This window comes from Urocitellus parryii, chromosome 13 (assembly GCF_045843805.1).
Source record: "Urocitellus parryii isolate mUroPar1 chromosome 13, mUroPar1.hap1, whole genome shotgun sequence".
In the NCBI taxonomy this organism is placed as follows: Eukaryota; Metazoa; Chordata; class Mammalia; order Rodentia; family Sciuridae; genus Urocitellus; species Urocitellus parryii.
In genome coordinates this window covers 42,743,391-42,755,999 of record NC_135543.1, presented here as the reverse complement: position 1 = coordinate 42,755,999, position 12,609 = coordinate 42,743,391, and the positions used below count along the sequence as shown (strand labels likewise).

The 12,609-nt window shown below is 37.3% G+C and overlaps 1 protein-coding gene across 1 annotated transcript in view; it reads right to left on the bottom strand.

Moving 5' to 3' along the window:
- Positions 1 to 12,609, bottom strand: part of Cdh2 (cadherin 2) — a 207,993-nt gene that overhangs the window by 44,600 nt on the left and 150,784 nt on the right. Inside the window, exons 4-7 of the mRNA XM_077792266.1 lie at positions 11,725 to 11,871; positions 9,825 to 9,980; positions 7,946 to 8,090; positions 5,203 to 5,375 (exon numbers count right to left, since the gene is read on the bottom strand). Coding sequence (XP_077648392.1) covers positions 5,203 to 5,375; positions 7,946 to 8,090; positions 9,825 to 9,980; positions 11,725 to 11,871 — 621 coding nt within the window. The remainder of the gene's footprint in view (positions 1 to 5,202; positions 5,376 to 7,945; positions 8,091 to 9,824; positions 9,981 to 11,724; positions 11,872 to 12,609) is intronic.

Below are 12,609 nucleotides of genomic sequence, written 5' to 3'. Positions count from 1 at the left end.
TTTGGATTCTGGTATCTGTACTTGATGGAGTAGCATCTAAAAGGCTTGGGAGCTTTGCTTCCTACAGGGTCCTCTGCTTGTACCAACCAAAATCATTATACATGCGGAGTATATTTTAAAAACACTGATCTGGATTGAAATCAGCGGAAGAGGAGGTTAAAGACATTCAGTTATTCCCTTGACAAACATTTGCTGAACTTCTATTATATGGCAGGCAATGCTGTATTTACTTGGATAAAATAGTAAATAAAATCAGATTATGGTCTTGGTCTTATAAAGTGACAGCAATTGGAATGAATCACAGCACCAAATACACCATGCAATTGTACTCAGGGTAGGAAGAAGTGATGCGGGGAGTCTTTATTTTTTACTATTTTTTAATGGCTCAGTTTAAAAACTCACTTTATTTTTTAGAACAGGTGGCATATACATACGGTATAATATTTAAAAAGAATAAACAGGTATATAATGAAAAATAAGCACCTTTACCTCCTCAGTTTCCTAGCTCTCAGGTCCCCATTGATGTAAATTTCTTAAAAATTTTTAAAAATATTTTTTTAGTTGTAGATGGACACAACATATTTTATTTTATTTGTTTGTTTGTTTACTTATTTATCTTTTATGAGGTGCTGAGGATTGAAGCCAGTGTCTCACACATGTGAGGCAGGCATTCTGCCACTCAGCCATAACCCCAGCTCCTTCTTAAGAATTTTTAATTGGAGTGTCCCAACCAGTCTTCAAAGCTTGAAGGAAGGAAGGAATACAAGAGATGTGGAGGGTGAAACTGAGAAGAGCCTGATGACTGAACAGATTGGGATTAGTTAGTAGCTGTATATGGTAAAGGCAATTAGACCGCAACCTCAGAAGACAAGGAGAAAACACTAGTTACATGAAATAAAAAATTTACCATGAATCAGACACTTAAGAAGGTAGACTTGCTTTTGGATGGATGAGGCCAGGTTACATAATAATGTCACCAAAATTTAGGATTGTGACCCACATAGAAATTATTAACTGTTAACTCCCAGTTAGCTCCTTTGTGAAAAGGGGCCATCTGTTTTGAAAATTTGTGCTCTAATTTTTTTTTTCATGCTTACTGTATGTGGACACTGATCTAAGGACCTTGATAATAGAAAACAAGGACTTTAGTTGAGATTGAGCATTCATGTCAGGTGCAATGCTAAGCACTAAATAACTTCATTTGTTCTCACCACATTCCTACAAGGTAGAGTTTTCATCCTCATTTTGCAAATGAGCAACTGAGTCTTAGAAAGGGAAGAAACCTTGCCAGAGATTTCCAGCCTTCCGTGGCAAAAATAAGACTTAAAAACAGGCCTTTCTGAGTTGAGAGTGTACCATTAATTGCTCCAAAATGTAAGTGCCCTCCAAGAAAGTCAGAATACATAATCTGCAAGCTGGATGTAACAGTGCCTGTTAAGACTGTATTCAGGAAGCTAAGGCAGGAGGACCACCCAACCTCATGAGTTTGAGACCAGCCAGAGCACACAGAGTGAGTGAGACCCATCTCAAAAAAAAAAAAAAAAAAAGAAGAAGAAGAAGAAAAAGAACAAGAAGAACAAGAAGCACATCTTGAGTAGGGGAAGAAGGCAGAAGGCCAGATTCAAAGCAGATGAGGAAGGATGTAGGAGTCGAACAGTGAGTAGGTGCTGCCCTTTTGAGAAGTCTGGTATTGAACTGAAGGATGTCTCATAACTTCAAGATTTCTTCAGGGTTCCTGTTCATGGTAAAAGGAAGAAGAACACCTGCTCTGCTGAATACTAAGAACAAGAATGCAGATATACTTTCTATATGATATAGTCTCTGCATCAGAGAGTAGGCAGAGACACTGTGGGTGCCCAGAGAAGGAGTTGAAGATTGGCTCTCCAAGGACGAGGATCAGCTTGGCACATGGAAATGGGAAAGAAAACCTGAGGCAGAAGAAACAGCAATAGAATATAAAACTTCACTGTGCCCAAGCATGTGGTTGTAGGAGTGGTGGGGCATCATTTGTTCAAAAGCAAGAGGCAAAGAATCTTGGGGGGGGGGGCGCGGCTGAAGAAGGCACAGAGGCTAGGGCTCTAGAGGGCTTAGAATACCACACTAAAGAGGTCCAATTTGATTTCACAGGGTGTGGAGACCCACTGTAATATGGAGATTTAGGATAGTTGTCCATTATAGAGGAACCTGTAGGGAAGGGAGGAGGACTGGATATACCACAGAAAACAGTGCCTTCAGGGCAGAACAAGGAGTTGAGGGCACAGTTAAAAAATGAATAGGCTTGGAAAACAGGAAGTATCGTTCCTTCTTTGCCATGAGAGACATTCCGTCCTCATGGATGGCAATGGGGAAGATGTCACTAAGATTTACTGGGCACTGCTGAATGCTTCCTGCATCATGTTGCACAATCTTCAGAGCCACCCCATGATACACCTCGTGTTGTGATCTCCATTTACAGATGCGGAAGCTGAGGTTAGAGGCTAATGAAGGTCAAACAGGCTGGAACAGGCTGAGCCAGAATTCAATCGTGGTGAAGCAGTCAGTCATGGGCCGTCTGTGCAAAAAGGGCAGGCGACAAGGAATAAAGACACAAGGCTGGGGAAAGGAAGAAAATGCCAGGAAAAGCCACCACTAGTAATCTGTCCGATGGAGATAAAAAGCTGAAGATAATGTGGTGGTGCAGCTTTAGGTTTGGAGACGCTAAGGAACAGATGATTTCTTTCTTTCTTTTTTAAACTCAACAGATTAAAGAAAAATCAAAGGCTGAATCTCAGTAAGCATTTCAATGATTAGGGCCTTCCATCCCTTAAAGGTGTCATATACCCCGGGAGAATGACAACTAAAATGATTTTCGACAAAAAGGAAACTGTGAATTCTAATAGAAATAAAAGAATTTCAAGCCTGTGCGAGGCCTCAAAAAGTCAAAGTAATTTATCCCCGGCCTCAGGCAGAAATTACCATAAACCATCCAAGATAGATGCTTTCTCTATGTTAAGAGTGAGTTTTCGAAAAGGAAGGTTTTCTATAATTTTCTCTAGTAACTCACTGTTGTGTTTAATAATTTCACTGTCAAGAGACGATTCTGCATATTGTATCTAATCCTCGATTCTGTAGTCTGAAATTCATTTCTGCATTAGTGTCTCCAAAGGACAGTGAACGGCCTCTCTCTGGCCACTGGAAGATGGACTTACCCAAGATTATGGCCTAACTTCCAGCTTCCAACCTCTAAACTAAATACAGTCTCTTTGATTTTTAAACATGGCTGCTCTACTGTAGAAAACTATCTTTAGTTCTCCATGCCTCTCTCTTACCATAAAACAGCCAGGCTAAGTGTGATAGGAATATTACAGATGAAAACACGATGACGCCCCATTTCTGAATCTTATAATGACAGTGTGAATGAAAGAGAAATATTAGGATTGTGAACAGAGCTAAATCGACTTGCTATGTGAGCAACCTGGCATTCAAGAGAGAATATTGAAAAATACCCCGTAATCTCATATAAAATATGGCACCCATGCTGAGTTTATTGGCATATAAGAATAGTATTTCATACAGTAATGGAAGAGGTGAAAAGACATACATGTTCCGAATATCACTGAACTCAAAGTACTACTGCAAATCCAAATTCATTTCAATCTTCTCTGATGCAAAACATTCCTAGAAAAAGGGTCCACTGGCAGCCAGAAATTAATAAGGTACAATGTCACAGGCATATCCCTAACTCCTAAGTAAAGCTTGCAGCTAGCTGAGTTGTGAATAAAGTAATCTTGATTGGCTCATATTACTTTATTATAGTGCTTCTAGCACTATCTTGTGTATATAATTAATTGCAATAGCAGTGTTTTCTTCGATCCAATTCAAGTGAATGCTCCTATAGCAAATAAAGCATCAAAAAAAAAAACCCAACTTCTAAAATCCCTGTCAATAATATTTATTGTGGTGGGTATAATGTTTCCTTTTGACATATATAATCAGATGTCTCATTACAGTAAAAGCTGGCTCAGCCAGAAATGTAGGAAGCACGAATCTCTATGAGTTGGTACTTTGATAATTCACTCACACGATGATTATGGATGGTGGAAATAATGACCTTGAGAATCAGTAAGAAAATGGTCAGGACAGAAGAGAGAAAGGACATAAAAGTTTCATTAGAGCTAGACTTTTTAGGAAAGTGTACAAGCAGAACTGGAATCAGAATGTGGGGAATTGGAAGGTTCAAGACAGGGGAAAAGGAAAAACTTCCTGGCAGAAGAAATTACACGAAGAAAAACACAGAGGTGCATAAGAACACAGTAGGCTCAGGCTGCCACCCTGAGACAGCTCACGTGGAAACCCACCCAATCACTATTTGCCCTCAGATTGTGATACATGATGGTATTTCAATGCCTTCATCAGTGTATGTCTTTTCAACAAAATATGTCAGATGTATGCTTCTCTGAACTTATGTCTTTAATTCTACTTTAGTAGAATTAATGCAGTTACTAGCACTCAAATCTGGTGAATAAATTAACCTTAGGGTTAAGGGGCAAGTGCCAATAAAAGACAGAATCAATTTGTACTAAATAAGGCTATCCGTAGGGATACCAAAAATCTAATCACATACATGATATTTGTGGCCTCTTAAAAATATCAATGTTAAAAATTATTTTAAATTTATGCATACATTATTTGGCAATGATATTTAATTTAGTTTCCCACAAAAGCCTTTGACAATACAACTGAAGAGCCCAGAGAGATGGCACAAGTGCCGTTCTTGTAATCCCAGCAGTTTGGGAGGCTGAGGCAGCGTCAGAAACTTAGTGAAGGCCTAGGTAACTTAAGAAGACACCCTGTCTCAAAATACAAAATAAAAAGGGCTAGAGATGTGGCTAAGGGTTAATCACCCCTGGGTTCAATCCCTAGTACCTCCCTTCCCCCCCCCCCCAAAAAAAAAACCAAAACCAAAAACAAAAAACCTGATAAAATGCCCAAGAATTTTAAAAATTTGGTAGTAGAGAGTATTGGCATAACTTAATTATCACATTAGACATTGTGCAGGCTGGCAATGATTTATCATATCATTTAACCAATATGAAGTTCAGTTATAAATCTGCACAGCAAATCTATTAATGAAAATTAGCCCGTGAATATATTATTACCTGGAGATAAACTATATGTGACACTGTTCATCTTTAAAAACAAATCAAATTTTGTTTGGCTTACTTCTCGATCAAGTCCAGCTGCCACAGTGATGATATCGCCAGTCTCATTGTTGATTGTGAACATGTTGGGTGAAGGGGTGCTGGGAGCCTGGGACAGAATTCTGTACCTCAACATCCCATTTAGAGCATTTGGATCATCAGCATCAATAGCAGTTACGGTCATCACATACGTTCCTAGAGACAGTGGACAAGAAAAATGAAGAGTTATCCTTCATTTTGGTCCCAGAAAAGAAGGATAAGTTTATCAGGCTGATATATCTGATCTTTTCTTTTTCAAATAATCATTTTTAATAATTTAGTTGGTTAAAACAACTACATGTTCTAGTAGATGGAAAAAAAGTATAAAAATACACATATTAATAAAGACTCAATTTTTCCATAACTTAGAAGATAAATTTACCCTATGATTCTGAAATGATTTATTGGAAGGCCTTAATTGATATAAAACATAAACCATAAGTAATACAGATGGCATCAGAAATTTATTTTATGACTGCTGATTCCTTCCCTCTGTTGCATTTTCTTGTTATGCAATAACATTTCAAATGGCACACTGAGTATGATTCCCCCCAATGCCTACGTCACTTTCTGAAAGTAAGCTGTATGCATAATGAGGCACACTCCATTTACTCACTTCATAAGGAGTCATCTCATGCATTACTGTTTTGGTACACTGAATAGAAATCTGGCCTTGTGGTTCACTATTCCTTTGTAGATTAAAAGAACACTGTAACCAACTTGAGGACTTTGATATATTGGATATTTTGAAACATACATCTATAAAGCATTAGGATCAAACTAGCTACACAAATTATAATTTAGAAGTCAAGGGAAAAGTACTTAATTTTTAGAATGGCTTATTCTGTGGGATCTTTGAAAGAACTGAATCATGAGATTTCTCTTTCTCTCTAACCTGTCTTCTTCTAAGCTTGGTTCTACTTTAGAAATAGAGAAAATTCTACCCTTATTCTCCTATCTGGTATACATTCACCCAGAATTAACCATGCCTTAGTCCCAGTATTTCAATCTTTTTTCTGAGCTTGTCTCTCTAAACAAGATACCCTTTTGATTATGTACCATCTCTTTAAACTTAATTTTTTCCCCTCAAAACTTAATAGCACTTTTGCCTGTTGCCTTCTCTATATTTTGCTCCCTTATTGGGCTTTAAGCTCCTACAGGGAAGGAACTTGCTTATCACCACTGTATCCACAGAGCCAGAACAGGGCCTGGCACGTGGCACTTACTTTAAAAACATGTGTTGAATGAATGAGCGAAGGAACGATTAAGAAAATTTACAACAGTATGTTTCATAACCTTGAGCCCAAATACTGATTAAAAACACAGTTTGACTCAAGAGTCATCACAGTATCAAACCTGGCCTAGTAGGATGTTTTCAAACGGCAGAGAAACCACAGGAAACACACTCATGAAATGTCTTTGCTTGCAGTGACTACCTAGTCTTTTATTTATGGAAGGCTTAAGTGGAAATTCATGGTCAAATGCATAATAAATGCAGTTCCAATGGCTTATTTTTAGTAATCTAGGTGAAGCAGTATATTTTATCAAGTTTGAAGTATTACAAGGAAAAAAAGAAAATAAATGATTTTTAAGAACAAAATTTCTGCAGCCCAAAAAAGCCCAAGTTTTATCTATTTTATGTATATAAGACGTGTTTGAGTAAGGATGTGTTTAACATGCTTCAATTATTCTGTATTTGAAAACACCAAAGAAAGTTACTCAGACTATGTGACTTAGAAGGAGCCACAGGTGATGGGTTCTCCTGTCCAGCCCCTTTCTTTCCCCAGGTGCCCCCCTGCTCCCATTTCTTTTCTGAGGACACAGAGAATTGCATTTGGACTATGAAAAAGTGCTATAAACTGGTATGGATGACCAACTTATTATGGAACAGAGTTTTAAATGAAGTTTTACAAAATAACAAATATAGCCATTTAAATCTCTTCAAACGCCAAAACGGCTCAGGAAGGCTGGCCCAACCCTCAACCTTCATAATACCAGGTGACCATCTTGTCCACTCATTTTTCAGACTGAATAGGTCCTTCTGGCCTGGCTATTCTGCTGTAACTGAGTCTTCAGTGTTTTCAGTACAAGAATCTAAAACCTTAGTCAAAATACCACTTTCCAATGGTGAAAGGGCTTCCAGCAAGGGCTGTTTCTAGGCCAGGCCATTTTCTATTATGCTAGTTGAAAAGAGGTCTGCAGAGGACATGAGGGCACCCTGGAAATAAATAGCTAGTGTAGCTAGAGGGTAGTCACAGCTGTCACTATGTCCCTGCCCTGCTTGGGATGTTACTTCACCACCTGGTCCCAAGAACATACCAAGCAGTTCTGAGGCTTTCTGGTTGGGTATGTTGGTGACTGTTTCCTAGGGTAGAATTTGCACTTTACAAGCAGAAAGTCTCTTCCAGGGCTCACTTTCAAGTTGCTCTAACTGCATCAACTGTAGCACAATGAAAGGCTCCCAGAGATTCTCTCTATATAGTAGCAGAATCTAATACTGTAGTATATATTGTTTCCAAAGAGAAAAAAATTGTCATGTGGGCAGTAAGAGGCATATTTTTTTCCATTTTCATCCTACAGTTTTTTCCTGTGTTACCTAAAAGCATATGAATGAAAGAAAATGACACTAAAAGGCTCCTGTGATTTCTCCTTTTCTTGCTTATATGACGGTGCTGGTTAGATAGCATTTCCTGAAAGCATCTTCAAATTTTTATCTTCAAACTTACCAGGCTTTGATCCCTCAGGAACGGTCCCATTCCACACCTGGTGCAAGAACTCAGGTCTGTTATCATTCATGTCAATAACATTGATGACAATGTCAATGGGGTTCTCCACTTGATTGCCATTAATATCTACTGCATGTGCCCTCAACTGCAAAAGTAATTGAAAACAGATGTACTTAACATATTTGTCCATGAGAACACATATGACACAATCACAATGCTACTAACATAGCAAGAATGGACTGACAGAAGCTATTGGAAAACAGCTAATGGAAAAATAGAAGCTATTCTTTCTTAAAAAAATTGTAGTCAGGGGCTGGGGATATGGCTCAAGCGGTGGCGCACTTGCCTGGCATGTGCGGGGCGCTGGGTCTGATCCTCAGCATCACATAAAAAAATAAAATAAACATGTTGTGTCCACCGAAAACTAAAAAATAAATATTAAAAAATTCTCTCTCTCTCTTCAAAAAAAATTGTAGTCAACCTGACTCCATATAATTACAGTAGGTACAGCAGCAAAAAACCATCCTTCACCTTATGTTGGACATTGTGCTAATCCATTTTAAATGATTTAAATCAATATGTAAAAGAGTGAGCCAGAAACTGTCTAAGTTGCTGATGCTAGCTTTGACCTTGGGATCCTCCTGCTTCATCCTCCTGAGCCCCTGGGATTACAGGCATGCTCCACAGTGCCCAGCTCTATTATGTGGTATCTTAATCCACATTCCCTGGGAATGCTATGCAGTCTTTGTGAAAAGTTTGAAGATGTATTTCTTTCTCTGTGTTTGAGAATAATATAAACAACATTAGAATAAACTGTTCCTTCAAGAGTTTTAAAAGAATGGGCTGATAAAATAATCAAAGTCTTGAGAAGAGAAAATACAGAGTAATATTGACCCTAAAACATTTTTAATTTTTCATATGCTTATTTGTCTATTTAGATCTACTGTAGTTTAGAAATTCCTATAATTTTAAAGCTTTGAGCAAGTCCAAGAATTCAACAATTGCATAAGTGAACAAAACAAAAACTTTGTAAGCACATGCCTATGTGGGAGGAAGGTTTTAAACCACTGTGGGAATTAATTCAATATCTGGTATTGGGAAAACAGGCTAGCCACAAAGGAAAAGAAAAGTGGGCTTGTGGCCCTCTCTCCTTTTATTCAAATAAATCCACAAGGTTAAAATTTTAAATGTAAAAAGTTAATCCAACAGATAAAAATTGGGAGATAAGCATCTTGGAGGATGGAAGGCCTTTATCAATACCTCTGGAAACCAGAAGGTATGATAAAATGTTTTCAAAAATCAATTTTACAATATTAAAAGCTATGTTACATTATGGCATAAATATAAAGGGTTCAGAAGCAAGCAAACAAACAAAAAAGAACATGTAGAATAAACCATGTATTAACATCTTTCATTGATAAAATGTTCTGAGTAATAAAAAGAGAAAAAAACATCCAGAAGAACATTTAACAGAATATAAGAAGATGGGATTCACTTTGATTATACTTCCATATATCCGTGAACAATTGTTTGATCTCTCTGTATTTTATGTTCAATGGTTTTGAACCCATTCATAATTTGCTCTTTTAGGTTTTCTTAATCATATAACTGAAGGCAAGTAATAAAATGTAAAGAGTAATGAGATTTGGAGCAATTTTCCTTTTTTTTTTTTGGCATTGTTTTGTTTTTTACCAAGAGCACTAATAAATTTTATAAAGACATTAGAATCATCAAAATAAGACTAAAAGCTATAAATTTCATTTCTGGTATTGAAACTCTCAGTAGCCAGGCTTTCAGACTCAATAGGAGGCAAGGACAAATTCCACACACATTTAGAAGAGTACGAACACATAGATTTATCAGCTGTTTGCAATCTTACATGAAACCGGGCTATCAGCTCACGATCCAGAGGCTTTGTCACTGACAGCTGACCTGAGATGGGGTTGATAATGAAGATGCCAGTCGGAGGTTGGTCAGCTCCGGGCCCAGTGACACTGTACCGCAGTGAAAGGTTTTTATCCCTATCAGACCTGATCTGAGGACCAAGAAAACAATGACATTAAATGAGAGACTAACTGAGCTCATTATCAGAGATAGCACATGCCACACTTCCTACCCTTGTTCTGTTACCAACTTGCTCCATCTCTTTCCAGAACGCCACTGAAACTTCCCCAGTGCCTGCCCCTTCTTCCTCTCTGCTTCTTGGTAACAGCCTTCAAAAAGAGATGTCACCTATCCCCAGAAAGACTGGGGGCAATGTTCACCTTTAAAAGAACGCTCACTAGGAGTAGTGCAAAAAGTCAAAATTTAGGAGCGTCAGTTTTTAGACAGAAACTCTGGGTTAGACTGTTTAACCCAGTAACAGGTGTCCAAGTTAATTGAAATAAACGCTGTTCACCTTTTTTTTTTTAATCAGTTACAGTAAGGAATAATTATCTACCCATAGTGTGAAATATGCTTACACAGAACTCCAACATGGTGGAGCCTAGACATCATATTTTGGTACTTGCCTTGTACAAAGACTCTTCATTGCAAGAAAGCTTTTCATATCATTTTAAAAAGGCAACTAATACTACAATTCTTTATTAATAAGGAGCATATGAGAAAAGATCTCAAGAGATATTTTTATACTCCCAAACTATACAGCCACTATAAGCACATTTACTTCTTCTCCAAATACAATGGTTCCTGGGAAAATTAAATCAATGTATGAGTAGCCATTGGAGGTTGAAGAGAATCTCTAGACAGAGAAGAAGGCAGGCAGGCATAAAAAGGGCTGACTGGGCAATACCATTTAGAGGTAATAATAATAGATCTTTATGTGTTGGGTAAATAAACTAAATTCATTAGTAAAATCTGATTGCGTTTTTTTTTTTTTTAAAGTTAAAGCACCATTCTCTATTTTCCCATATTCTACTGAAATAGAAAAATAGCACCTTGGTTTGGGGGTTACACTCATTGGTAAATTGAATTACAATGTACAAAGGACAGAATATACAACACAAATAAGTGGTTTATTAAAAAACCCACAATTCTCAATAATAAGAGTCCGCATGCTCAAATAATCATCCATAAGAACGTTTACATTTTAACAAATAGAAATATAATGATTTTGTCTTATTGTCCTTTTGTCATGAATAATGGGCTGATAATTTTGCTAAACATGCAAAAAAAATCTGTATTTTTAATTTCTTCATCTGAAGGTATGCATCTGGAGTAACCAAAAAAAAAAAAAAAAAAAAAAAAACCAAAAACAAAAAACTAACTTCAGATTTGAAAGCCTTTGGTTTTACACTGCCCCAGGGATTCTGATAATGGTATCAGAGGTCATTTTTTCCTTTTAAAAAACTTTCAAATGCACTTGGTGCTGGCATTTTTTAGCAGTGATTGCCCTTTATTTTTCTTCTTTGGCCCCAAAGCTGTCTGTGGAGGGCAGAGATCTCCACAGAGAGCCCAGCTCCCAGCAAGGCAGCTCCAGGGTCTGTACTGAGAGTGGGTGAGGAGTGGGTGGGGATGCACGTAGCCTTAGTATTCACATACGGAACAAGCATTACATCCATAGCATCCAGGACCACATTGGGGGCTGCCTACAAACAGTGCAAGAGATAACCAAGGAAAACAATAATGGGTTTCTACAGTGTTATAGAAAACCTATCTACAGAAAAAAAATGTTTTCCATATACATGTCATAAACTTTACTTTGTAAAAAAAACACACAAAACTTTTCTAACAGATAAATACCACATGCCATGGGAATAATTAAAATTGCACCATCTTACCCTGACGAGCTCTTGAGGAAAAGGTCCTCTGGAATTTTCTGGCAAGTTGATGGGAGGGATGACCCAGTCTCTCTTCTGCCTTTGTAGGTATCCACTGTGTTTGGTGGATTGTCTTGGGAATACTATCTCTTCAATTTCATGGGACTCCTTTGCATTAAAATATAACAAGACATTCCTGAGTACTAGGAAAAACATTTTCTGAAAGAACATCAATATTAATGGGTACCTGAAAGTGTAGGAACCACAGTTTATTATGAACAGAAAATAACTCTGGAGGCCTGTCCTTATCCCCTTATTAAAATAATAGAAAACAAACAGCATAAAAATTCTGAATTGCACTGTTCATGTTTCATTGTTGAATTCTGAACAATTTATTATTGGGCTCAGGTGTGTAAACTATTTGCAGTTTCTATAAACCATCTTAGATAGTAGCTTAGTACTGAGCAAAATTTAATAGTACCCTTTTATATATTTCTCATTAGTTTAAACCACAGTTCAGGTAATGTGCTACTGTACATTAAATTTAGATCTTGATGTGCTAAAATATAATTTGAATTCCAAGGGAAGTTTAATACATACTGCTAAGGAATGTCTCAAATATTTATGACCCTATTAAATCCCACAGAATTAATGCTGTAATTATTCTAAACCTATGTCAGCCATGATGGATGCTGCAAATGACCCACTTTGCACACTAGGTATTAATCTCTGCTAGATGTCAACATTTTCTTCTGTTTCTCCCAATATCTGTAGATATTTTAGCCATTAGCCCTTCCTGCTTCAGTGCAAATACCCAAGTTAGTTTGTTAGGACACAGAGCATCAAAAACAATAAAAGTGTCTTTTTACTCCATTAGTTACCAGGTTCTTATTTTATATTACGCAA